The following is a 27,482-nucleotide window of genomic DNA, read 5'->3' as shown; positions in this document are numbered from 1 at the left end:
TCGCAGGTTCTTGTAAATGTAGATGAAAGGGTCAGAGGCTACAGCAATGGCAGGGGTGCGAGCAGAGGCGATTTAACCTGCCGGTTGGCCCAGGTTGGCCCAGATTTAGTTGTTTTTACTGCGGGTGGCACAGTGGCACGGTGGCTTAGTGGGTAGCATTGTCACCTCATAGGAAGAAGGTCCTGGGTTTGATCCCCAGGCAGGGTGGTCCGGGTCCTTTCGGTGTGGAGTTTGCATGTTCTCGGCCTGTCCGTGTTTGGTTTTCCTCCGGGAGCTCTGGTTTTCTCCCACAGTCCAAAAACATGCAGTCATTAATTGGAGACACTGAATTGCCCTATAAGTGAATGGGTGTGTGTATATGTGTATGTGTGTCTGCCTTGCAATGGATGTTACTGTGTCTTTTGCACCCATTGAAAAGCTGGGATAGCCCCAACCTTTATTGGATAAGCGGATAAGAAAATGAATGAATAATGTTTTTACTGCAATCACTTTTTTTAATTGCCACAAAATAAATAGAAGATCTATCTTTTAATAGCACAACAGAAAGTTTATTTAATATTGAAAAGATCAAAACAACTATCATTTTATTTGCAGTGGTCCTTCCCTCTAATCGAACCAGTGACACTATGCAATCAGTTTCGTAACACAGGAGACCATTTCTTCATATTTGGTTATCTTAATTAAATAAAATGAAATACACCTACAGGTTTAAAAAAAATCTTTAAACATTACATGAATCATAAAACATTATTTTTATTGAATTAAATTTTACACATATTGCGTTTCTGTACTGAGGGGACAGTTTTGACTCCTGCTCCTGCAAGAATTGAAAATGAACCAGATTTGCAGGATGCTTAACCAAGGTAGAAAAATACTGTGGCTAAAGTCACAACCAAAAAGTGGATAAGCAAAAATCGAAGTGGAAGCACATGAAAGACAAAAAAACATCTGCAACCTGCAATGAAAAAAGGGAGTTATTGGGTGTGTTCAAAAACCTAGTGCGCTCTCTACATAGACAGCATTTTACGTCATCCTATGCGTGCTCCAGAGAAGGAGGCTTAATATGTAGACAGCAAGGCAGTTCCCTAGGTTTTCGAACACACCCATAGTGTCTTTAATTTGTTACTTGGTGTCCATTACTTTAAACACTGCTTTTTATTTGTGCTTATCCCCTTTTTGTTTGTGATTTTTTAGCCACAGTATTGTTCTACCTTGGTTAAGCATCCTGCAAATTGGGTTCATTTTCTATTCTTGCAGGTGCAGGGCTCAAATCTGGCACCTCAGTTAAAACAGTGTGCATGCCATTGCAATACTGGGGTTTATTTATTTCTGTAATTGTTCTTTTCCTGGGATTACATGATTAGAAAACACAAAGAAAACATAGTTGTTTGTTTCATTTTTAAAACTGTGCTGGCTCCTAAATACTGCATGCATAAAAAAAAAAGCAGATTACAAAGTGGTTGTTTGCCGAGGTCAACGTTGGTAACATTTTGTCTTGAACAACACTTTCTGAATAAAAACACTTACTTATTTGATAAAAACACATAATGCTAACCTACATACTATATTTGGGTCTTACTGTCCTAAATATTTATTGCAGTAAAGCAGATGAAATGCATAAAGGAACATAAGCACCCTTGTATCTTTACAAAAAGTGCAGAGGAGCATCTATTTTTTCATCACCAAGATGTTCTTTAAGGAATTCCCTTATTTTTGGATTAAAGAGGTTTGTGTGGAAGTCTCTGGTTTGTCGCTTATTTAGGGGTGGACATTCCTTAGATGAACTCCAGCTGACTACACCAAGCTATTTAAAAAGAATCAGAAGTGAAAATAAGACATTTGCAGCAAAGCTTTTAAGCCATAAAGTATTTCATGTTTTACCATGTTGTTTTTTCTTTTGAAAATGTGCATGTGGTCATTTTAACATAAAAGCAGATAAAAATGCATTAATCTTGAGGGCCAGACATGTTCTCTAACAAAATGACAATTAAAACCATTAAAACCACAACCATAATTTCTGCGGTGATAGCGGCGGATAGGAATTAAGTATTTTAGAACTTGCCAGTTTTATCAGCCGATCTTTGCTTCCTCAAGGCAAAATGCTGTCTGGATGTGAAATGTTTTCTAAAGTCACTTAAAAAGGATGTGTCCCAAACTACACTGCACCATACAAAATAGCACACCTTATTATAACTCTGACAACAGTATTATTACACAACAATGAAGCACAAATGGTGCAGTCTGGGAAGGGTGGGGATCACATTATACATCCTGATGTAAAATCCTGATGCCACCTCTTCTGTGGGATGCCCATCTACACAATCTTGGAGAAAACAGAATTCACTGGATCAGACAACCTTTTTCCATTGCTCTGATGTTCATTTCTGATGCCTGCATCCCCATTATCTGTGCTTTTAATGGTGGACAGGAGTTAGCATGTACACTTTCACTAGCCTGTGACTACGCAGCAGCATACACAGAAGGGTTCTGATTTGTAATCGACTTCATAACCAAGTGTTTTTTTAGTTGTGTTTTTAATAGCCATCATGTCTGGCCTTGTTAGACTAATTAAGAGTAAAGTCAAATTAGTTGTAAAGGAAAGAAAGGATTTGTGCTCTGACCTGAAACAAACGATATGTGTGACTCACAAATGTTGCTCCACCTGAATCTCCTGTTGAAAAATGACAGACACTTAGGTAAGCAAGGGAGCAAGAGTTTTACAATCTTATATAAATTCTTTACACTGAAGTTAGAGTTTCCACAAGTGGTGTAATCATAAACAATAAACGTATGTGAGCCAAATGAGGCCTTCAGTTCCTACATGTTTTTCTGGGTTCTTTTGTGACCTTCTGGAGTCTTCAATGTGGTACTACAGGCATTTTGTAAAACCAGTCACTTTATCAGAATCAGAATACTTTACTGATCCCAGAGGGAAATTGCAGAAATTATTTGCAGTTAATTGAGGCATGGAAGCTTAGTTGAGGCTTTTAACCGTAGAGACATTTAGCATACTATACAATGCTGGGCATATTCTTTTTCGACAAGTTTGGATTTAACAGCGGTGGCAAAATAGTGCATGTCTAGTGTAATTAAACCCAAACACCTATTAAATTTCACTTCTTCTGTTCAATAAACACTCACTCACTCACTTTCCTAACCGCTTATCCAATTAGGGTTGGGAACCTATCCCAGCTTTTCAATGGGCTCAAGACACAGTAACACCCTGGATGGGCTGCCAGTCCATTGCAAGGCACACACCCATTCACCTATGGGGCAATTCGTTATCTCCAATTAACCCGACTGCATGTTTTTGGACTGTGGGAGGAAACCGGAGCTCCCGGAGGAAACCCACACAGACATAGGGAGAACATGCAAACTCTGCACCGAAAGGACTCGGACCACCCCGTCTGGGGATCGAACCCAGGACCTTCTTGCTGTGAGGTGACAGTGCTACCCACCGAGCCACCGTGCCACCCAGTTCAATAAACAAAACAATAAAAAACTGTGTTTAATGTTATTTATTTAATTTAGTTTTTACCTGCAGCTATTAAGTGCTTCAAATATGCAAAACTAGAAGAAATTAAAAAGAGGTCAAATACTTTTTCATGGCACTGAAGAAATAATTAGTGCTTTCCTGTAATTCAGTGTAAATCAACAAATCCAGAATTGCATGGGCATTTTTTAGCATTAAAATGTTTTTAGAATTATACTTTTGGAACATTAACCTACGTCAAAACTGACTGTAACATAACTGAAAGATTTTTGCCTTTTGCGTGCCCTCTTGCCTTTTGCCTGATGCGTGAATGCCATTTGCTGTATTCTAAACACCACTTCTGATGCTGAGTTGGAACCCTTTACATACTAACATATTTCCACAACTAGACAGCATTATTTAAGGTGACTGCTTGACTTTGATTAGGAGGTTTAAAATTAGTGAAAGTGATTGAGCAATTACTATGATTATTTTACAAAATGTGTTTTGTTTATTCATCTGAAATTAGGCAATGTGGCAAATTTGCTGTAACAAAGACAAGGGAATTAATAGAGGGATTAATTACTTTACATAAGAACTATACATAACAGCAGAGGTGGAAAGAGTATTAAAATATTGTACTCAAGTGAATGTACTATTACTTTAATGAATTTTTACTTAAGTACGAGTAAAATTACTAGTCTAAAAAATCTACTCAAGTAAAAATTACTCAGAGTAAACGTTACTTAGTTACTTTTTTAACAGGGGGGGGGGGGTCTCCTGTGTAATGCATACAGGACAAGTGGATATATCTCACAATAGTTGTTTTTAATTAAAATATAATAGAAAAAACATGTTGATACAACATTTAAAACATTTAGGGATGTGTAATGTGTCATTTTAGTACAGACCATCCCATACAACTTTTTCAAACTGTATAACCACTGAAGTTGGCATTAATTGTGGCTTCTATTGACCACCCTTCTTTTCATCACCAACAAATACCAAACAACAGTCATACTGCAAATCTCATAACTCAAAACAAGTCAAGTGTTGTGACTTTCACTAAATGACCCAAAGAAAACATTCAAGATGTAAGACAATCTTTGCCATTCTTTGACATCAGACTATGTTGTAGTGATGGGAATTACGGCTCTTTGAAGGGAGCAGGATCTTTTGGCTCCGTTCCTTTCAAAGAGCCGTTCAAAAAATGGCTCTTCATTCTTTTTTCTACTGGGTACCCAGATATTAATATCAATGATGAACAATCATGCAAATTTTGCTACCTTGCCTTAAATGTAAGCCTGATTCAAACTACACTTACATGAGAAAAAAAGATTTATTTTAAAAGGAAAAAAAACTACAGGGAAGAGATGTTGTTGTGGTTGCATTGCATTAAGTTTCAGAAAAAATCCTCTCTTGTGCAGAGATGTGCCTGTGTTTGTTTCTGCTTTAAAACATAAGTGCCATGAAAGAATCAGAATTTGAATTTCGACAACAAACAGCTCTCATTATGACTGATTGATTCCCTCTACTGATGCAAAGTGGAATGGGTGGATTATAGCCGATAAGAACTGCCCAGAAATAATAATATATATAACGACTCGGTTTCTTTCGTTTTAAAGAGCCGTTCAATGGAATCGGATCGTTCGCGAACAACCCATCAATACTATGTTGTCAAATAACGAAACATCAAACTCCAAACATGTTAAACTTTTAAAAGTAGCCCTTCCCTACTCTATACCTAGATTACAGCTCCTTTATTTTAGCACCAGTTTATTTTCCATCGTAGAATTCACTGCAGCAGTTTCCCAGATGCCATGTTTTAGCGTTTTTTTACTCAGTAACAGTTATTTAAAATGTAGCAAATTACAGTTCTTAATACAAAATATACATGAGTAAAAGTAAAATTACAGGTTGTAAAATCTACTTTAAAAAGTACAAGAACACAAAAAAAACTACTCCATTACAGTATTGCGAGTAAATGTAATTCATTACTTTCCACCTCTGCATAACAGATTATTTCCTAATTTCTAGTCTTCAAGTAATTAATGAAAAAACAAAACATGGAATATACCTGGGCATGGATTATCATCTACAGATTTTGGTCCAGACCCTCCAGTGCATAGAAAGTTGTCATTAAGTAATTCTTCAGCAGCCTTGTCTGTGATATTTAATGCCTTTCCGGCAATTTCAACACATTCTTTTTTCTATGGAAAAGAAAAAAACAGGATATTAACAATCATTGTGTCTTTATTCGTTGTGAACACTGATGAGCAGAAACATTAGGATCACCCGCCTAATATGCTTTCAAAACAGCTCTGACCAGCTGAGCCATTGACTCCATCAGACACCTTAGAGTCCTGTGATGGTATCAGACGAGTAATGTAAAAAAAGTACAAACATTAAATTGCAATGGATGAAATGGATGTTCTTCCTGACACAACCCTCCTTTTTATCCAGCCTTGGGATTGGCATTGAGGGGAGTCTGGTTCCTCTCAAGCTTTCTTCCTGTAAGATTAAGGGAGTTTCCCTGCCACTGTTGCCTTCAGTATTTGAGAGCCCAGCAACCCCCCAGAATCTACCACAGTGCCACAGACCACACAGCGACACTGAATTGTAATTCATACAAATTGTTAATAAAACATAAATGTCAGTTTTTTGTTTTTTTTCTAAAAAAAGGGGGAAGAATTTACAGACTGAACTAATTAAATAACCCCGTCTTAAAATTAGAAAATTAAATGGTCTTCTTGAACCTAAAATGATTTAGAATTACCTTATCTTCTTGTTTGATTTGAACATTTTTCTTTTGTTTTTTAGGGTTCTTTAATGACATGAAGAAAGCATCTACATACTTCTCTTTCATCAACAACTCCTCTGTAAGAAAACAAAAAGTAACTCCTGGAAAATACATTCTGTAGTACATTGCTCTTATGTATTTGTATGGTTTGTTGACTATATGGCCAATAATATGTAGACACCCCTGCTAGTTCTTGTGTTTAGGTATTTCAGCCACTCCCATTGATAACAGGTATAAAAGATCAATTATGTAAAATAAATGTGTTTCAAAGTTTCTGGCAACAATTTGGAAAAGGCCTTTTCTTGTCCTAGCAAGACTGTGGCCCTGGGCATTAAAACAGGTGTTTGACCATTTTTTGTGAGGGAGCTCCATAGCTCTGACATATTTTAAGAAAAAAATTAACTAGCGATGCAAATCACTGCCACACCAATGCTTTTTGACGCCCACACTCAAGCAAGCTCAAAGTCAGCTGTTTACATGCTTATGGCCATATAGTGTAACTAGATTTCATCAAATCTACTGTTTCTAAATGACTGGAGTGTTTGAACTCACCATGCTGTTTGCATGTTACGTCTTGGCTTGGCAGTTTTAGAGCTGCACTGGTTTCCACGGTACAGGGAATGCAGATGGGTCTTAAATGCAAATTTTTATGTGCAGATAAATTATTATGAGTGCATGCAGGGAAGGTACAGGTGATTATGTGGTGTAAAAATTCTTTAATGTTATCTAGCTTTATTTCATGGCCTCATTATTCAACTGAGGCCGGTGATGTTTTGCTCATAAATAGGTTTACTTTGTATGCTCTCCTTAAACTTGGAACAGTGGCCAATTTCCAAGGTTTAGAAGAAAACCCAAACTGTCAGCTTTTGCTAAAACCTGCGAGTGTGGTATGTTCTTCTAATATCTGCCCTGGTTTCCACTGAATATTCTGATTCCCTGAAACATACCAGTATGTTGAATGGCTTTTCTAATTCGTTATCTAGGCAAAGAAGAGTAAGTGAATGGGTGAGTTGTGATGGACTGGCTCCCTACCCAGGGTGTACTCCAGCCTTTAGAACAGTGTTTCCGGCAGGCACCAAACCCACAACAACCCTGATTTATTTAAGAAATTAAAATAAATTAATCAATTATTGATAATTAATAAATGATTTACTTAGATTCCTCACCTGATCTGTTTACTAAGAGTTACACCTTGCTCCAATTCAATGAGAGCCACATCATATTCATAATACTCCGATATTCCCTCCTTTACTTTCTGTTGGGGGTTGTATCTGGGATGAGGTATGTGCCGCATTGCCTTCAATATTTTATTTTCTAGACATAAATTAGAGGAAAAAAATGAGTGTACATAACATTATTTGCATGTTTTATTTAATTTATTTTAAAAAGAAAGGCTGCTATTGCATATCAAACCTTTGGCATCGGTTGCTTCAATGTAAATTTTCAGGGGTTCTTCTTCACGCCTGAAGCAGTGGGCAGCAGTTAGAATAAACTTAGGAGTGACAAGTGATCCTATACAGTTTCGTAAACTGCCATCCATATTCTTCAAAAAGGAGGAAGAAAAAAAATATGGTTTGTGGTTTTCTTTTAAAATTACAGTATAAAAAATACATAATATAAATTCAGATTATCATAATGGTATGGTAATAATTATTCAAAAAGTGCTTACAGTCACAATAATCTTTGTCAGCCAAGGGTATGCAAGACGCTTGAATTCTTCTTCATCATCATAGTTTTTGTAAAGTCCACACAGACCCACTTTTGTTCTTTCATCTATGTTAAAAGAAAGAAAGTACATTTAATGAAACAAAAGATAATACAATATAAAATCTGGTTCTGTTGTTCTTTGATGTCTGTTTTGACAATGTTTATTTTAGCATTTTTTTTTACTGTTCACAGCTTGGCTGTGGACACATTCAGGTGATTTATCGGTGCACAGTATTTTAACTTGAGAACACACACTGTTACTATTACATTGCTTTCTAACATGGTCAAGATATAACACAAGAAAGGCTAGATATACACTCACCAACCACTTCACTGGGTATGCCTACCTGATAGGTACATTCACAGTTTGTCTTTCTATACAGATAAACTTGTATGGTACACCTGTATTGCAACTGCTTTATATTGTTGGTTGGAGCTCTACTCTCTTCCTGGCATTGACAAAATGTATTTAAAAATCTTCTTAATACTACTCAAACCAGTGCACACATACTACCATGTTATTACCATGTTAGTGCTATTGCAGTGCTGAAAATAAATTGGTAAACCTAATGTAGGGGTGATCTAGTTACATGGCTTGCAGGAGCCCCCAGATTTGTATCATAGTGCTGAGTAAAGATGATAAGCAAAGCAAAGCTTCATTCACTTTTAAAACAAGGTTTAAAAAATTAAAGGAAAACACAGACGTAGCAGAAATACCAATGATGTGATCCAGGGTCTGTTGCATTTTTGTCATGTCCGGGATTATGAAAAAATGCTTTTCCTTATCTCGTTTTGTCACCCACTTATTCATGTCCACGTCCTCCTCTACATTTACATAAGCACCCACTCCAAATACATAAAGATCTGAAAAAGATTACCATGTTTGTATTAGTACAGGTAACTTTCCAACTATTATTCTTTAAAAAGAATTAATTAAACTTTAGCATATATCTTTCTCTAAATCATGTTATGGCTATGGTTATCTTGTGTCTAATTATTTATATGAAAAAAGTAATGTAAATATGTTCAATAACAGAAATAAAAAAGTTATACAAAGAAAATAGTCACATCAAACTTAATAAGCATGTTTATATCCTTCCTTTGGCTTTAAACATGTCAATGTAATTTAAGGATCCTGAGAAGCCCAGGTTTAATGGCATATTATTACATTTGTACATTTTCCTTACCCAGATATTTTTCTCGTTTGGCAGTCCCATTGTATACAGTTTCTTTAATATTCTTAACATAGTTTTTGGGGTCTCCACCCATATTGTAACTACCTGCACACAGTTAAATAGAAACCACTATAAATGATCAGTTTCATTGATTGAATCAGTGTATTCTTATCAAAGATTTGCTATACACTACTGAACAAAAAATGGGCCAAACCCAAAATTTCTTTTAACTGTGTTATTTATTTTTTATTTTATTTATTTATTTTGCTATTTCTCCACATTTTCTATGGAGGACAAAAAATGACATGAGTATAAATAAATAAATGCACAAATAAATAATGCAATAAATAAATAAATAAACTAATAAATACATTTTTCTCATAAAAAAAGGACATATTTAAATAAAATGGCTTGAATCTATTTCTATATTTCCATACATCAGATTTTATTTGGGCTGTTTCTGTATTTCTACATTTATTCATTTATTTCTACATTTATTTATTTCTGTATTTATACATTTCTGCATTTATTTATTTCTGTGTCTGTATGTTAATAAGGTAGGCGGTCCTATCCTCACTCATGCTCGTTCATTTTAAGCGGTCCTGTGTTACTGATGGTGATTTTTTTTTTTACGAGTCATTGCAAATGATTTAAGATCATTAGCGAATGATTTTGAGAGCCACGCGCCAAATGACTACCTTCTGTTTCGTCTGCAAAGAGTAACTGATGGTTTAGTTCAGCTCAGTGCTGATATGGATGTGGACATTGACCTAACTGTGTTAGACAGTCTTCAAAAAGTCGCCCACCAACTTCACATTCTCTCAGAGACAGAGGAAGCGAACGTTGGACGTCCATCCTACATTTTACCTCCGCATATAATCACCGCGGTCATGCCATCTGCACTTTAAACAAGCTCGCTCACGCTACCTACACTTCATTCTTTACTGCGCGTCTAAACCTTATTTTACGGTAATACAGCTGTGAAGATGAAATCATCTCTTTACAGCTTAATATACATGACTACCGAGTTCTGATGCACATAAAGTGTAGCAGAAACAAAAGTGTGTTACAATCTATGTATAGAGCAATGTAAAAAGTTAGAAATTCAGACCTCTTTTATGAAAAAAGTGTTTTCAGTTTTACTGTAGGAATTTGAAATAATGGGATGGCAAACTTATATAAAGTGTCTATTCGGTTGTTTTTAAACCACTTTTTGAAGATCAATAAAAAAAGAAAATCAAATGTTTATCAAATGCCACCCCTAGATTCATGAAGTACATTTAGTCCAGTACTTATATATTTAGACTTTGGGATAATTTTACTGTAGAAATTTGATATAGTGGGATGGCAAACTTGTAATTAGTAACTGAAAATCAACACATGAGCACTACAGTAAATGTTCATCGTGGTTCTTGGGGTGCAATTTTACACTTTACATAAGTTTGCCATCACATTAAACCAGATTTCTATGGTAAAATTGTCACAAAATCACAAAATAAGTACTAGAGTAGATGTTCTTTTTAAATGTTGAAGTGGCATTTGATAACAATTTGCTTGTTGTTATTGATCTTAACACAACTGAATAGACACTTTATGTATGTTTGCCATTGCATTACTCCAAATTTCTAAAGTAAAAATGTTTTAAAAAATACAACATAAGTAATGGAGTAGGTATTCTTCGTGATCACAGTAGTGTCATTTGAAAACAATTTAATTTGCTAATTTTATTGATCCTCAAATAGTGGTCTGTACACAACCAAATTCAAAATTCTACAGTATAATTGTCCCAAGGTAACAGGGTAAATACTAGAGTAAGTGTTTTTCATGAAATTATGGGTTGCACTTGATAACAATTTAATTAGTTAATTTTATTAATCTTCAACAATTGGTCTATAGAAAACAGAATTGACACTTTACACAAGTGTGTTATCACATTACTCCAAATTCCTACAGTAAAAATGTCCCAAAATCACACCATGGGTACTAGAGTAAGTGTTCTTCATGACAATATGGGTGGCACTTGATAACAATTTGATTTGTTAATTTCATTGTATTGATCTTAAAATGGCGGTCTGTACACAAACAAATACACACTTTTTTCATAAAAGAGGTCTGAATTTCTAACTTTTTACATTGCTCTATACATAGATTGTAACACACTTTTGTTTCTGCTACACTTTATGTGCATCAGAACTCGGTAGTCATGTATATTAAGCTGTAAAGAGATGATTTCATCTTCGCAGCTGTATTACCGTATAATACGGTTTAGACGCGCAGTAAAGAATGAAGTGTAGGTAGCGTGAGCGAGCTTGTTTAAAGTGCAGATGGCATGACCGCGGTGATTATATGCGGAGGTAAAATGTAGGATGGACGTCCAACGTTCGCTTCCTCTGTCTCTGAGAGAATGTGAAGTTGGTGGGCGACTTTTTGAAGACTGTCTAACACAGTTAGGTCAATGTCCACATCCATATCAGCACTGAGCTGAACTAAACCATCAGTTACTCTTTGCAGACGAAACAGAAGGTAGTCATTTGGCGCGTGGCTCTCAAAATCATTCGCTAATGATCTTAAATCATTTGCAATGACTCGTAAAAAAAAAATCACCATCAGTAACACAGGACCGCTTAAAATGAACGAGCATGAGTGAGGATAGGACCGCCTACCTTATTAACATACAGACACAGAAATAAATAAATAAATAAATGCAGAAATGTATAAATACAGAAATAAATAAATGTAGAAATAAATGAATAAATGTAGAAATACAGAAACAGCCCAAATAAAATCTGATGTATGGAAATATAGAAATAGATTCAAGCCATTTTATTTAAATATGTCCTTTTTTATGAGAAAAATTTATTTATTAGTTTATTTATTTATTTATTTATTTGTGCATTTATTTATTTATACTTATGTAATTTTTCGTCCTCCATAATTTTCCTCCCGATTTAGCACACTCAATTTTGTCTTCCACTGCTGAGAGATACCAGATTGCATCCGAGGAGAGCACGACGCTGTGCACGCCTCTTCCGACACGTGTACAGCCCTCCTCTTCTCGCCCCTGCATTCTGCATAGGCGTCTCTTCTGCCAATCAGGGTTCTTACACAGCGTATGAAGACCCACCCACCCACACATAGTCCGGCCCCCACCCTGCAGATACAGTGGCCAATTAATTCATGAAAAGATTTAAATATTTCATATTTTATATTTAAAACTCCAAAACATTTCCAAAATATCTCCTAGCTTGTTCTTTATCTTAAAAGGGTTTGGCCTTTTTTTGCCCAGGAAGGTACATTATGATCAATACCATCAGTAAACATGATTACGACATGTTGGGTCTCAGGGTTAAAACCATTTCTGGCTTTTTCAAAAGCGATGCTGTAAAGAATAGCTTTGTAAGCTCCCGCAATGTTGGTCCCTGAATTCCCCTTTTTTACTGTAAATTAAAAATTCCACAAATAAAACATAAACAATTAGACATTTAACAGTCTCCAAAATATCAGTCTGTAGCTTGAAACAATGTTTAAGAAAATTGCTTAGATTTCTGCTGTTTGTGACAATCTGAACTAATTATAATGATCTATAAATGATCAATTTTAACTTTCTAACTTTTATGTCAAAAGCATATGTTCCTTAAATTTAAAACTACAATCAGAGTTGTGAGAAACAGATTAAACTTCAGTTTTAGGCTTTATGTGCAAAATGAGACATCAGTGAATCAAAGACTTACCAACAAATTTAAATTTTTTCAGCTTCTCGATTACCTCAGCCAGAGCTTTTTCTTTATTCGTTTTGAAATCTGTCATACTAATAATTTTTGTTACATTTGTGGCAAAAATGATGATCTCATAATTTGGAGACTCCTCATAGTAGCTAATCTGTTGATAAACAGGATAAACAAAAGGACAGTCAATTCTGTCCTAATAAAAACGGTTGAAATTGTGCTGCAGAAAATGACTAACAACTCTCTTTTATGTAAACACTGCTGTTATTAAAATGGAGTACATTTTGAAAATAAAAACTAAAAGGTGCCCAAGTGGCGCAGCAGGATATTCCTCTAGCACGCCAGCACACAGTTTCTGAACTCCTCAGTTCGAAAATCGGTGTTGCCATGGTCGGCTGGGCGCCATCTGGTTGGGCATAATTGGCAGTGCCTGCAGCAGATACTCATTGGCCACCGTATCTTCAGGGTGGGGGGCGGACTATGTGCGGGTGGGTGGGTCGGACTTCATATGCTGTGTAAGGACCCTGACTGGTGGAAAAGATGCCTGAGCAGAATGCAGAGGCGAGAAGAGGAGGGCTGTGCACGTGTCAGAAGAGGCGTGTACAGCAACGTGCTCTCCTCGGATGCAATCTGGTATCTCTCAGCAGTGGAAGACTTTGAGCTAATACGTTATTGTTTGTAATTATTGAATTGGAGTCTACTGATTTAGTCAAACATTTTACATTTGACAGTTTTTTAAACTTTTAAAGACTGTTTCATGCCAGATTTATAAACAATATACAATTTTCCTTGTACGCAAAAAAGAAAACCACATGTCTGTATTAAGCAGGGAAAGAATTATTACTTTATCCATTATTGTTATCTTATATAAACATTTGTTTAAAAATCTGAAACATTTAAATGTGACACATTAACAAAAAAAGGAAGAACAAGAAATCAAAAAAGAAAGGTAAGAGGCAAATACTTTTCACAGCACTGTATCTGTGTATTGTTGCTGACCATTTTAGAATGGCTAATTCCAGCTCGTTATCTTAAACATGACATGAACATGACAGGGTACTTTGGTGGTGGTGCTCTCAGTAACCAGATCTGAACCTAACAGAGCATATTTGGAATGTGGTAAAGTTGAAGATCTGAAGCACAAGCGTGCAACTGACAGTTCTTCAGTATTTACAGGATGCACTCATCTTAACGTAAACCAAAATCCCAAAGTAGCATTCCAAAGAATTTGTGGAATCCATGTCACAAAGAATTAAGGTACTTTTGATAAAAAATTTAAAGGGTTAAAAAGCAATGAGATTTAATTAAGAGAATATGGTCAAAACTTCATTTAAACATACCTTGTCCATGAGTGTCAGAACAACTTTCTTTGCCTGATTGAAGTCTTCTTCATCAATGCTATCAGATGCGTCCAGGGCTATGTAGATGTCAAGGTTTCCTCCTGTATCCACTCTTATTGATTTCTCATATTGACCTGAAACAATTAATAGCAAGTGTGAATTGTGTTCATTAATAAAATAAACTAAATTACTGCAATCATAGTAGGTTCCTCTAGAATGGAAAATGAAACATCACTAAACTAAATAATTAATAAATAATAAATAGATGTAAAAAAAAATAATACAGATCAACATATTTAGAACACATTTAGAACGTACAACCTTTCTCACTGACCCCGAGACTTATTGGCAAAGGTTATTTACGAGTACAGGCCACACCTTCAACTTTAGTGAATAAAGAAAGATAATAAGATTATAAGGGCACATTCACATGAGAGTCGCGCATTCGCTGGCTGTGTCGTGGTTTCTTATGAAGTGTGGTGCTGCTTAGCTTCACTAAGCGGCAAGCACTGGGCTTCCAATTTTTTGCTTGCCACAGCGCTCAAAGTTCAGCTGATTGAACTTTGCCCCAGTTTGCCCCAGACCTTTTCAAAGCGCCTCCAATGACACGAACTGTTTGATATGACATAGTAAAAGCAATTCAGGCATTACGACTCACGCTCAACATGAACAAAGCTTAACATGACTTATTGTATAAGAACAACGACCAAGGAATTTCATTAGTGGAGAGAACTTATGAGCAGTAATAATTAGGAGGTTTAGTGTTTCTATGTCATTCTTTTAATGCATTAAAACACATTAGGCTTTTACGATAAACGTTTTAGACTCTATCAGAAAAGCTGATTCTCACAATTCCTCAGCAGCCCTAGCTATAACACAGATATAAAAGTGAAACAGTAAGGAAAATACATGTACAACATAGGTGTATGTAGAGTGAATTTGACGGTTATTCCACACAAATGCATATTCGTCTCATATATGCACTTTGATGACGCACAGTGGCGGTTTGCATCGAGTCTCGCAGTGAGCAAAGCACAAAATGCTTCTCATGTGAATGCGCCCTTAAAAACGGGACAGAAACTCTGAGAATGTTGGGTCGGAGTTCAGGGAGACTTCCTATTTCTGCTGGGCAGCCAAACCCACCCTTTTCATTTATTTATTTAGAAAACAAAACATGAAGAGCAGTGGAGGAAATGGGGAGGATGAGGATGCAAGGATTCATTAAGAAGGACACGAGGAAATGACGGGCAAATATACATAGATTAGGAGTCAACAGGTGTCCATTTCTACCAAACTTATTTCAGAACTCTATTTCTGTGGGGTTAGTGGGGACCCTCCCTCTGTGCCACATTTGAATTTGATGTTATATCACAGACCTGATACATGTGAGTGCAACCGAACATAATTTTACTGGATTATTTTTTCTTAATAAATGTTAAGAATAAAATAGATGAAGTAATACATTTCTTTGAATTAAAGTCGGGATTTTTTTTCTTCATTTAATCAGTTTGAGATTAAACTACCTTACAAAAAGATGAAATTCTTATAAACCTTTTTAATCATCTTTACCATGGGTGTCCTTAATTGTGGAGGGGACTGAACCCCAGTTCCTCAGAAAAACGTTCCTGCCAACACTGTTTGGACTGCTGTATGGAGAACAACCCTTCTGTAAGTTGTTATTTATTTTTTTCTACCTTAATGCTCTGATACACCATCTGACTTCCACTTGACTATTATCTTTATTTAATTAATTTACTTTTATGTATTAATGTATTTAAACAATATTCAAATAGTGTTCTTATAAAATGTATTTTATGACTGAATACAACAGTTTCATTTGTGTATTCTGAATACTTGAACTGTTACCATTCAACCCTGTGTTCATAATAACAGCTAAAATACTATGCATTTGGGTTTTTCATTTACATAACAAGGGATTTAACAGTAACAGAATATTGTGAATTGTGAAGGCTTATTATACCTGCTTCCTCATGTATAGATAGAGAAGCCTTAAGAGAACCTCCAAAAGCCTCTGCAACTTCCTCTGGGGTGTCATATGTGAATTCAGCTAATATAAAGCAGGAGAAAAAGCAAAGATACAATAGGAAATCCAGCAATGGTAAGACACTACAATAGGAGGACATTTAATAAATGAACCATGTGTAAAATTGAGAGTTGTGTGTTTACCGTAGCACACCGGCTCTTCTCCTGACCACTCGCCATTATCCTGACATACACGTTTTTTGGAACCTACTAGCTTTAACTTGCCATTGCAGCTGTAGTCCACCTTGTCATCAATGTTGAAACTGCTACTTGTTCTGGATGCCCCAGGTGGAGTGCCCGGATCAGGGCAGTGATCAGCTGTAGATTGGATATGTTTAATAAAACTAATATATTACACAAAATAATACACCGATCCACCATAACATTATGACCACCTCCGTGTTTCTACACTCACTGTCCATTTTATCAGCTCCACTTACCATATAGAAGCACTTTGTAGTTCTACAATTACTGACTGTAGTCCACCTGTTTCTACATGCTTGTTAGCCCCTTTTCATGCCGTTCTTCAATGGTCAGGACCCCCACAGTACCACTACAGAGCAGGTATTATTTTGGTGGTGGGTCATTCTCAGCACTGCAGTGACACTGACATGGTGGTTGTGTGTTAGTGTGTGCTGTGCTGATATGAGTGGATCAGACACAACAATGCTGATGGAGTTTTTAAACACCTCACTGTCACTGCTGAACTGAGAATAGTCCACCAACCAAAAATATCCAGCCAACAGCACCCCATGGGCAGCGTCTTGTGACCACTGATGAAGGTCTAGAAGATGACCAACTCAAACCGCAACAATAGATGAGCGATCATTTTTACATTTACATTTTCAGCATTTATCAGACGCTTTTATCCAAAGCGACTTACACAATGAGCGGAACACGATAAGCAATTGAGGGTTAAGGGCCTTGCTCAAGGACCCAACAGTGGCAACTTGGTGGTGGCAGGGCTTGAACTAGCAACCTTCTGTTTACTAGTCCAGTACCTTAACCACTGAGCTATCACTGGCCATCTCATCTGACCGATCATCTCTGACTTTACATCTAAACGCTGGACCAACTAGGTAGGAGTGTTTAATAGAGTGGACAGTAAGTGGACACTGTATTTAAAAACTCCAGCAGTGCTGCTGTGTCTGATCCACTCATACCAGCACAACACACACTAACACACCACCACCATGTCAGTGTCACTTTAGTGCTGAGAATGACCCAACACCCAAATAATACCTGCTCTGTGGTGGTCCTGGGAGAGTCCTTACCATTGAAGAACAGGGTGAAAGGGGGCAGAGAAACATATGGACTACAGTCAGTAATTGTAGAACTACAAAGTGCTCCAATATGGTAAGTGGAGCTAATAAAATGGACAATGTGTGTAGAAACAAGGAGGTGGTCATAATGTTGTGGCTGATCGGGGTATGTAACAAAAGCAGTATGTTGAAAAAAACTAAATATAAATCAAGTAGAGGTGAAATTCTTTACATACAGCTACTACTACAAACTGGCGTTCTTCCGCTCCACTTTCCATTAACTTTGCAGACTCTTTTTTCAGAGCCCCTGAATGTGTAACCAGTGCTACACTTGGAGGTGATAGTGTCATTCACAAAATACCATCGCTGATAAGGGTGCACATCTCCATTCTGCAGAACCCTTGGATCTGGACATGTAACCTCTGAAAAAGGGAGATAGATCCTCTAACAATGCAGCTGTGAGAAACTGACAAAATATGCTGTGTCATAGCTGAACAGTTACAGAATGGCTTGAGACTTACTTTTGCATTCAAGGATCTTTTTGGTTGTTGGATTCCATTTAACACCTTTACATACACGTTTCCTTAGAGGATCTGGATAATAACCCTCTGGGCAGATGTAATTTAGAATACTACCATTATTGGAAAAATCGTAACTGCCTCCTTTCATAGCAATGTTGTCTTTAGGGCACTGAGAATCACCTACAAGGAAAAAAATAGGTTAGATCTGATACACCATTAGTTGTTTAGAGGGTTGGAATTAAGTCAGATGTTTTGAGATAAATGAAAACTAAAATCAGTATGGATAATAAAAAAGGTTATTAAGGGGGCTTGATGACCCAGAGGTGTATTACACTTTCCCATTACCAAGGAGGCTTAACATTTTAGTTCAGGTTTTGGGGGATCTCTTTTGTGCTTTTCAGTCACCTGTACGCTCGAAAACTCAGCCAATGCTGATGGCATCTGTTGAGTAGAGCCCTGGATAGGTGCTTTAGTTGGTGGAGTGGCCGCATAACTCCGTTATAGCCGCCCCCTGCTTATACTGAATTCCTTTCTCTTCTGCTTTTTCCCCAAGAACATGGGGTGCGACACCCCAGTGTCATTGTACTTTCTAGTCCTTCACCTCAAGCAGCTTTACACTGTAGTTGCTATGGTATGATATGGATCAACTGCTGTATGGTGCTGCATTAAGGTGGCTTTCACATTCTAAACCCATTAACCTATACATAATAATTATGTAGGTCACATTAACAAATCATTTAATTGTAACATTAACATTAGTCCTAAGATAATGTTAAGATAAAAGGTGAAGACAGTAAATAAACTAAAGAAGAAAGCAAATTATACTGTATATTGTTTAAAGGATCTCTGCTGTCATCACTATTTACTACAGGTTCAGGCCTTAAATTGGTGGATGTAGTAGTCATTAGGGTCAGTTGTGTTATAAAAACAACATTTTGGACATGCCCAGGTGGGGCAGCGGGATATTCCGCTAGCACACCAGCACAGAGTTTCTTAACTCCTTGGTTTGAAACTCGGTGTTGCCACCGGTCAGCTGGGCGCCATCTGGTGGGCATAGTTGACAGTGGGTGGGTGGGTACTTTATACGCTGTGTAAGGACCCTGACTGGCGGAAGAGACGCCTGTGCAGAGTGCATGTGCTAGAAGAGGAGTGCTGTACACGTGTCGGAAGAGGCGTGTGCAGCGACGTGCTCTCCTCGGATGCAATCTGTTATCTCTCAGCAGCGGAAGACAAAGATTGAGTGCATTTTGTGATAAAGTGATCACATTATCATGGGCTAATCTGTTACAAGCGACACAAGACAGAAAGCATTGGAGAAAGCTGACCTATCTGTGCAGCCTACCATCACAAAGCAGTGACAACGTAGTGTCTTAAACAAAGTACTAAAATAAGCACTGCTTTACAAAACCTAAGTAAATATATAGCTGATTATAATCACAAAATTTAGACTGCAGTGCCACAAAATGAAATGACATTATGATCATCTATGTTGCCATATGTATTTCTGCCACAGCATACTTTTAGGAAAATGCATCATAAACCATGAGAGATCACTTCTTCATAAAGAATGTTTTGACCAAACAATTTCTTATATAATAAATTCTTATATAAGTCATTAAGATTGTCATATTGCTGGTATATGTGTTTAAATTAATTTAGTTAGGATAACATTTTATGATTATATAAAGTTATTTACTAAATAGCCGTTACTACCTTAAAAATTAATTATAAAAAATAATATGTTAAAAAATAATTGTCAAATTTAAAGCAAACTATAAAACTATTCCACAAAATAAATTATGAAGTTAATAATTTTTTAACCATTGTATTTATTCATCATTTAAATTATTTATTTAAAATAAACTAACAAATAAATCATTTTACAAAGATCAACTGTAAATAAAGAGGCTTACCCATTATGACAGGGCAGATATGTACCATGACAAGAATGAATATGTTCCAAAAATCCAAAATCTCCATGTTGTCTTTCTAAGATGACAGCTATGTGAGAAATTTGGAACTAGAAGGTTGAAGGCAGTTTTATAGAGCAGGATCCAGTCTGGTCACATGAAATACAGAACTAAGAGTGCATGGTTACTGTTTAACCCCAAATCAAACAGAGAGGAGCGTTGACCAACAACTCAGTGACATCGTTCAGCATTGATTTTAGATGAAAGTAAGATTTGTTAAATAAAAAGCAAAGAAAATAAAGGATCTATGAGAAAGCAATGTGTCAGAAGAGTGTCTCATTTAATTGTATTTAATTATACTTACATATGATGTAATTTCCTTGATGTCTTATTGGTAATCTGTTTTTTAGTGCAACATGCTGTTGTATAAGTCACGTTTACTGAGTAACTACATATGCTTGAAAGATTTATTTTTTACAACAGTTGTAACAAACCTTGAATCTATCCACAGACAGAAACCAACAAAACCAAAAGGTTGGCAAATATTTATCCAATAAAATACTGTGATGAAAGTTTAAGTATAATTAAATTAAATTAATTAAATGTAAATAGAAAATCCAAAGTATAAGATTTAAAAAAATTGACATGGACTAGTCAATAGTTACACCAATAACGTAACATCTAAAAAACACAAAGCCAGCCTGACTTGGTTCCATTTCTCCAGCTAGAAGTGTTATATACTCATCCAGGAGCCCTTCACTCCAGCATGATGTCTACTACTCACAAATAAAAACATGGCAGTCTACCCTGCTGAATGGGTTTATCAAATTAGAGTTATGGAGGAAAAACTGTACAACATTCTGTAACTGATCCTATAACTTCTCGAGCCAATATTTTACCCTATGCACCTTTAGAGCAAAAACAAGAGCAAATTATGAGAAAGACATTTTATAATTTAGTAACAAACGCTGAAACAATTGAGGACTGGGACTAAGAACAATCACAACAAAAAACACATATGGCACTACTGGCAAAAAGTTTGTGAATAATACCCAGCACATCACAAGGTTGGCTTTTAAATACAGAATATATGGTCAAAAGATTGTGGACAAATTGTTGAGTTCAAGTGTTTTAGCCATACCCATAGCTAACAGGGATATAAAATAATAAAAAAAAGGCTTACAATTTCGTGACAATGGGGCCCTGATCTTAACCCTACTAGCCAGCTTTAGGATGAATTGATAGTCGAGCGAGGCCTTCTTGTCCAACCAAGTCTGACCTAACAATTGTTCTTCTGACTCAATGGGCACATGTTTTCACTGACACAATCCACAGCCTTGCAGAAGGTGTTCTTAGAGAGTGGGTGTTATAGCCAGGTAACTTAATGATAATGTCTATGGTTCTGGAAAGAGATGCCCAACAAGTTCATGGTCAAGAGTTAACATACTATACTATATGTAGTGTATTTGGATAAGCAATTTTACATTCTGTGTTACAGCTGTTAATGGTTGATGTGTTGTTATTTTCTCTGTGCAACATGGTTAAGTTGATTACGGGTGAGTTGATTTTTTAATTTAATGCATTTTTCCTCCCAATCTAGTCGTACCCAATTACCTGATTGTTACCTCTACTGCTGCAGACTTCCACTCCTGACCATGACTTACACGTGTGCAGTAACCGACTGCTTCCTTTTAACCTGAATGACTCAGGATGATATGGAAATCCTTATCACACACAATAAAAAAGCCGTTTCAAAATAACTAGGAAAGTGTGCTTAAAATAATGCTTAGCTTTTTAGTGTAAGACTAGGCTGACATTTTCTACCCTTATCAAAAGTGCCAATAACTGTGAAGCTGACAGTAAATGTATTTATATTACTTATAACATAAACAAGATCAGTGATACAATCTACATTTTTATGTGATGTTTTAATTTATTTTGCCATTTAAAGGGTAACTCAACTCAACTCAACTTTATTTATAGAGCACTTTAAAAACAACAACAGCTGTGACAAAGTGCTGTACATAGATAATTATAAAACATAAAACAAACACTAGAAACAATGAGAAGTCTCATGCTGGATTGAAAGCCAAGGAATAAAAATGGGTTTTAAGACTAGTTTTAAAAATAGCCAGTGAAGAGGCCTGTCTAATATGGAGTGGTAGGTTGTTCCATAATTTAGGGGCAGCGATTGAAAAAGCTCTATCCCCTCTGAGCTTACGCTTTGACCTTGGTACCTCCAGGAGCAGCTGATCAGCTGACCTGAGGCACCGAGCAGAAGTGTGGGGATGGAGCAGCTCAGGGAGGTAAGGCGGGGCAAGTCCATTTAAAGATTTAAAAACAAACAACAGAATCTTAAAATGTACTCTGAAATGCACGGGCAGCCAATGGAGGGAGGCCAGAATGGGGGTTATATGCTCTCTCTTACGTGATCCCATTAAAAGTCGGGCCGCAGCATTTTGCACTAACTGGAGACGTTTGAGGGAGGACTGGCTGACTCCAAAATAAAGTGCATTACAGTAGTCCAGCCGAGATGTGATGAAGGCATGGATCACTGTTTGAAAGTGCTCATGTGAAAGGATTGACTTCACCTTTGCCAGCTGCCTCAAGTGGAAAAAGCTGGATTTGACTACTGCACCAATTTGACGGTCCAATTTAAAATCACTGTCCATCTTAAAACCCAAGTTAGAGATTGTATGCTTCACATGCTGTGTCAAAGGGCCCAAATCAACAGGAGGGGCTTCACAGGAACCACTGAGACCAAACACCATCACTTCTGTTTTCTTTTCATTGAAATTCAGAAAATTTAAGGCCATCCAGGCTTTAATGTCATTAAGACATAACAGAAGTGGCTTAATAGAGAAAGCATCTTTCTTCTTCAGCGGGACATATATCTGACTGTCATCAGCGTAGCAATGAAATGAGATGCCATGCTTTCTCAAAATGGAGCCCAGTGGAAGCAGATAAAGTGAGAAGAGGAGGGGTCCTAAAATTGAGCCCTGTGGAACCCCATACGGCAGGGGAGCTGGGGAGGAGTCTGAACCAGCAAAACTCACACACAAAGTTCTGTCCGTCAGATAGGACCTAAACCATTCCAAAGCACTACCACGAATGCCCACTAGGTGCTGCAACCGGGAGACTAAAATGTTATGATCTACCGTGTCAAAAGCTGCGGTTAGATCCAACAGGACAAGGATCACATGGTCACCAGAATCATTGGCCAGGAGGATGTCATTGAAAACCCTAAGCAACGCTGACTCTGTGCTGTGCAGGGTTTTAAAACCAGACTGAAAGACCTCCAGGATATTATGCTCATCCAGAAAAACTTTCAGCTGAGCATAAACAACTTTCTCCAAGATCTTTGAAATAAAGGACAGCTTGGAAATAGGCCTATAATTAGCCAATACCGTGTGGTCAAGGCCAGGTTTCTTAAGCAGGGGTTGCACTACAGCATGTTTAAAACTCACAGGAACAACACCAGAGGATAGACTGCTGTTAATAATGGCCAGAACCTGTTGCCCTATACTATGAAAAATCTCTTTAAAAAAGTGAGGAGGCATATCGTCACAGGGAGAACCAGAAGGCTTTAAATGGCCTACCACATCCTCCAAGTGCGACAGAGTCACCGGCTCAAAACTATCAAACACAGTCAGGCAAGGGACAGAGTCAGAGGGGTCGAAGGCAGGAGCTGTGGTAGGAGCTCGTGCTGCGACAATCTTGTCAATAAAAAAGTGCAGAAAGTTATCACACATTTCAGGGGATGCTTCTGAACAGATGGGCTGAGGGGCCTTAAGAACAGAGTCAATGGTTTTAAATAACACCCGTGGATTATGACAATTTGCCATGATAATATTTGACAAATATTTTCTTTTGGCTTCTTTGATAGTGTTCTGGTAAGAACGCCAGCAATCTTTTAAGATTTGAAATGACACCTGCAGCTTGTCCTTCTTCCATTTGCGCTCAGCTTTGCGACACTCCCGCTTTGCTGCACGAGTTCTGTCATTAAGCCAGGGCTCGGGTTTAACTTTCGGCTGTATGGTTCTTAATGGGGCCACTGAGTCCAGTATGGTTCTGCAAGAGACATCAAACCAGGAGCTGAGCTCCCCCGTATCAACAGAGGCTGAGTCAGGAGGGGGACAAAGCTGATCGAAAGCAGCAGAGAATTGACCAGCAGTGAGGGGGTTAACACTCCGACAAAGCCGAGCAGGAACGCAAGATTTAACTGCAGCACAGGATAAAACAACATCGAATAAAACAGGCATGTGATCAGAAAACCCACTGTCACAGATCTCTAAATTTGACACAGACAAACCATGAGAAAGAACAAGGTCTAAGGTATGACCATGTTCATGTGTGGGACCGGACACATACTGCACTAAATTAAAAGAGTCAATGATGTTTAAAAATTCCCTCACCAGCGGTTTATCAGGACAACATACATGAATGTTAAAATCCCCGACAATAAGGATGCGATCATAATTTGGCATAAGTCCAGCCAGGAAATCAGAAAAGTCATTCACAAAGTCCTTATTGTATTTAGGGGGTCGGTAGATGACAGCGCACAGCACCAGGTCAGCGCGACCCACCTCAAATAAGGTGACTTCAAAACTGGAGAAAGAAGATGATACAGCGTGCTGTTTACATTTAAAGTCATTTTTAAACACAGCCGCCGTTCCTCCTCCCCGGCCTGACATCCGCGGTGAATTAAAATAATTACAGCCAGCCGGCAAAAGTTCAACAAGAGCGCTGGTAAATGTAAATTAATTTTATAAAAATTAAATTGACCATACTTTTTGTTATTTATTTATATTTTATACTATATAGAATATAAATAAATATATTACATATATTTATAATAAATGTATTTATACTATATTTTATCATTTGGATCTATAAACAAAGGATTACAACAAACTGAAGAGTTTTCAAATACAATGTTAATTGCAAAGGTTACTTCAGCAATGTGCAGAGGCGATTTAACCTGCCGGTTGGCCCAGGGGCTACGGCTGGTTGTGGGCCCCCACGTATAGTTTTCATAAAGTCAGTACACAACGCAAAACAACACAGTTCAGTGGCGTAACTAGGAGCTCATGGGCCACAGTGCAAATATAAAAAATTATCACACAACAGGGGACACAGAATTGACTGTGTGTCTGTAAGGGGAAGGACAATGGCTGAAACAGGGTTCTTTGTCGCTGGACAATTACAACCTCTGCTGACCAGTGGAGGCACCTGCATGGCGGTGGCCAATCACGGATAGCAGTGATAGGCTTTCCACACGCGGTACTCCGGTCTGTTAGATCACACCCCTAGCAAGTGAAAAAAGCGATCAACGGCTGGATACGTGCTGGAGGGGGCGCGTAACAGCCTTAGCCCTCACCGATCAGTGAAAAAGAGGAGGAAATGCTTAATAAAGAAAGACTAAAAAGAACAAAACAACCACACAATGAAAGAAGCACTTTTATGACCCAGTTATGAAACTTCCAAGACTGAAAGTAATGAAAAGGCTGAAATTTAGAAACTTGGCGAAAGGAACACAAAGTCTTATTCTAAATAGTAATGCCACCATACATACTGCCAAAATTATAGCCCCTCATAGCCACCACAATCTACATTTAAACATAATTAAACCCTAATGGGAAGTTCTGAAGCACAGACTGGAAAGTAGATCCTCATCTCTTTTCTCATTGTGTCAAAGGTTTCCAACATCTCACAGCACAAAAATGTGGAACTTAAATAAGAGCATTTTATTACCATCATTTTCTCCACCAGCTGTTGTTCTATGATAAAAATATAACTTTAGCATTTTTATGGCAATAACAGTGTTTGAATTTGTATTGCTTTTCTCACACTATGACCTTATTAGACTGTGTTTAGAGACTTCGATTTGGACAAGTCTGGCACCATGAGCTCCTATGAAATGCGTCTGGCACTAGAATCTGCAGGTACCGCTGCCTCATCATAGTAAACACCATGATAAAATCACTGCTCACTGTGTAATGCTCCAACCTGTTTTAATGTTATTTCAGGCTTCAAGCTGACCAATCACCTGTTTCAGTTAATAATCCTGCGTTATTCTAAGCCAGACATGAATGTGGACTTTGACAGCTTTGTAACCTACCTGATTCGTCTAGAGAGCATGTTCAGTGAGTGGTCATACCAGCAAACATATATTACAAAAAAGTCTTTAAGATGTAGTAACCACTGCTGTTCAGCAATTCATCATGCTGAGTTAAATACTCGTACAAATGCAAATTATGCTGTTCCAACAGAGACGTTCAAGACTTTGGACACAGATTCAGATGGAGTGGTGTCTCTAAGTTTTCCTCAGGGATGTTTACTTGGTTATGAGTAATTGTATAAATTATAATTCTAGTTAGTTTGATACACCGTCTAGGCATAACATTATGACCACTGACAGGTGAAGTGAACAACACTGATTATCTCTTCATCACAGCACCTGTTAATGGGTGCAGGTGGTAGCAATATTAGGTAGCAAGTGAACATTTTATCCTCAAAGTTGATGTGTTAGAAGAAGCAGTAAAAATGCACAAGTGTAAGGATTTGAGTGAGTTTGATCAAGGATCAAATTGTGATAGCTAGACGACTGGGTCAGAGCATCTCTAAAACTGCAGCTCTTGTGGGGTGTTCCCGGTCTGCAGTGGTCAGTATCTATCAAAAGTGGTCCAAGGAAGGAACAGTGGTAAACCGGCGACAGGGTGCACGTGGGGAGCGAAGGATGGCCCGTGTGGTCCGAACCCACAGAGGAGCTACTGTAGCTCAAATTGCTGAAGTTAATGCTGGTTCTGATAGAAAGGTGTCAGAATACACAGTCCATCGCAGTTGCAGGGTTGTTTTGGCAGTAAAAGAGGGACCAACACAATATTTAAAAAAACAACAAAAAAAACTGGTTCTAACAGGTTTCAGCACATTTGTGTTCTTCGACTGTTGTTTACTTACAGTGGGTACGGAAAGTATTCAGACTCCTTTAAATTTTTCACTCTTTGTTTCATTGCAGCCAATTGGTAAGATCAAAAAAGTTCTTTTTTTTTTGCTCATTAATGTACACTCTGCACCTCATCTTGACAGAAAAAACAGAAATGTAGATATTTTTGCTAATTTATTAAACAAGAAAAACTGAAATATCACATGGTCATAAGTATTCAGACCCTTTGCTGTGACACTCATATTTAACTCACATGCTGTCCATTTCCTTCTGATCCTCCTTGAGATGGTTCTACTCCTTCATTGGAGTCCAGCTGTGTTTAATTAAACTGATTGGACTTGATTAGGAAAGGCACACACCTGTCTATATAAGACCACACAGCTCACAGTGCATGTCAGAGCACATGAGAATCATGAGGTCTAAGGAACTGCCTAAGGAGCTCAGAGACAGAATTGTGGCAAGGCACAGATCTGGCCAAGGTTACAAAAGAATTTCTGCAGCACTCAAGGTTCCTAAGAGCACAGTGGCCTCCATAATCCTTAAATGGAAGAAGTTTGGGACGACCACAACTCTTCCTCGAC

The 27,482-nt window shown here is 37.5% G+C and overlaps 1 protein-coding gene and 1 long non-coding RNA gene across 4 annotated transcripts; one reads left to right on the top strand and one right to left on the bottom strand.

Annotated features, from left to right (window-relative positions):
- Nucleotides 1-526: 526 nt before the first annotated feature.
- On the bottom strand, nt 527-20,056 carry LOC134330163 (complement factor B-like). 3 transcript variants are annotated; one of them, XM_063011169.1, is made up of 18 exons: nt 19,959-20,056; nt 18,046-18,225; nt 17,761-17,946; nt 16,407-16,580; nt 16,201-16,287; nt 14,220-14,353; nt 12,886-13,033; nt 12,463-12,591; nt 9,167-9,259; nt 8,697-8,843; nt 7,942-8,045; nt 7,686-7,815; nt 7,439-7,586; nt 6,825-6,904; nt 6,249-6,349; nt 5,550-5,682; nt 2,622-2,671; nt 527-1,804 (listed from the first exon to the last, which is right to left on the bottom strand). In XM_063011169.1, the coding sequence occupies exons 1-18, from the start codon at nt 20,023-20,025 to the stop codon at nt 1,646-1,648; spliced, it is 2,250 nt and encodes a 749-aa protein (XP_062867239.1). In that variant the 5' UTR covers nt 20,026-20,056; the 3' UTR covers nt 527-1,645. The 3 variants fall into 3 exon arrangements, with proteins under 3 accessions (XP_062867239.1, XP_062867240.1, XP_062867241.1); XM_063011170.1 differs by lacking the exon at nt 12,463-12,591; XM_063011171.1 differs by lacking the exons at nt 527-1,804; nt 2,622-2,671 and adding an exon at nt 5,772-5,835 and having other exon boundaries at nt 5,576-5,682.
- Nucleotides 20,057-25,808: 5,752 nt separating this feature from the next.
- LOC134330067 (uncharacterized) lies at nt 25,809-26,286 on the top strand. The gene is made up of 3 exons (XR_010014968.1): nt 25,809-25,900; nt 25,985-26,101; nt 26,228-26,286. It is a non-coding gene; the product is annotated as an uncharacterized LOC134330067 (long non-coding RNA).
- The last annotated feature ends 1,196 nt before the right edge of the window (nt 26,287-27,482 follow it).

Source organism: Trichomycterus rosablanca, chromosome 16 (genome assembly GCF_030014385.1).
Source record: "Trichomycterus rosablanca isolate fTriRos1 chromosome 16, fTriRos1.hap1, whole genome shotgun sequence".
NCBI classification, from domain to species: Eukaryota; Metazoa; Chordata; class Actinopteri; order Siluriformes; family Trichomycteridae; genus Trichomycterus; species Trichomycterus rosablanca.
This window is presented reverse-complemented; position numbering and strand designations above follow the sequence as displayed.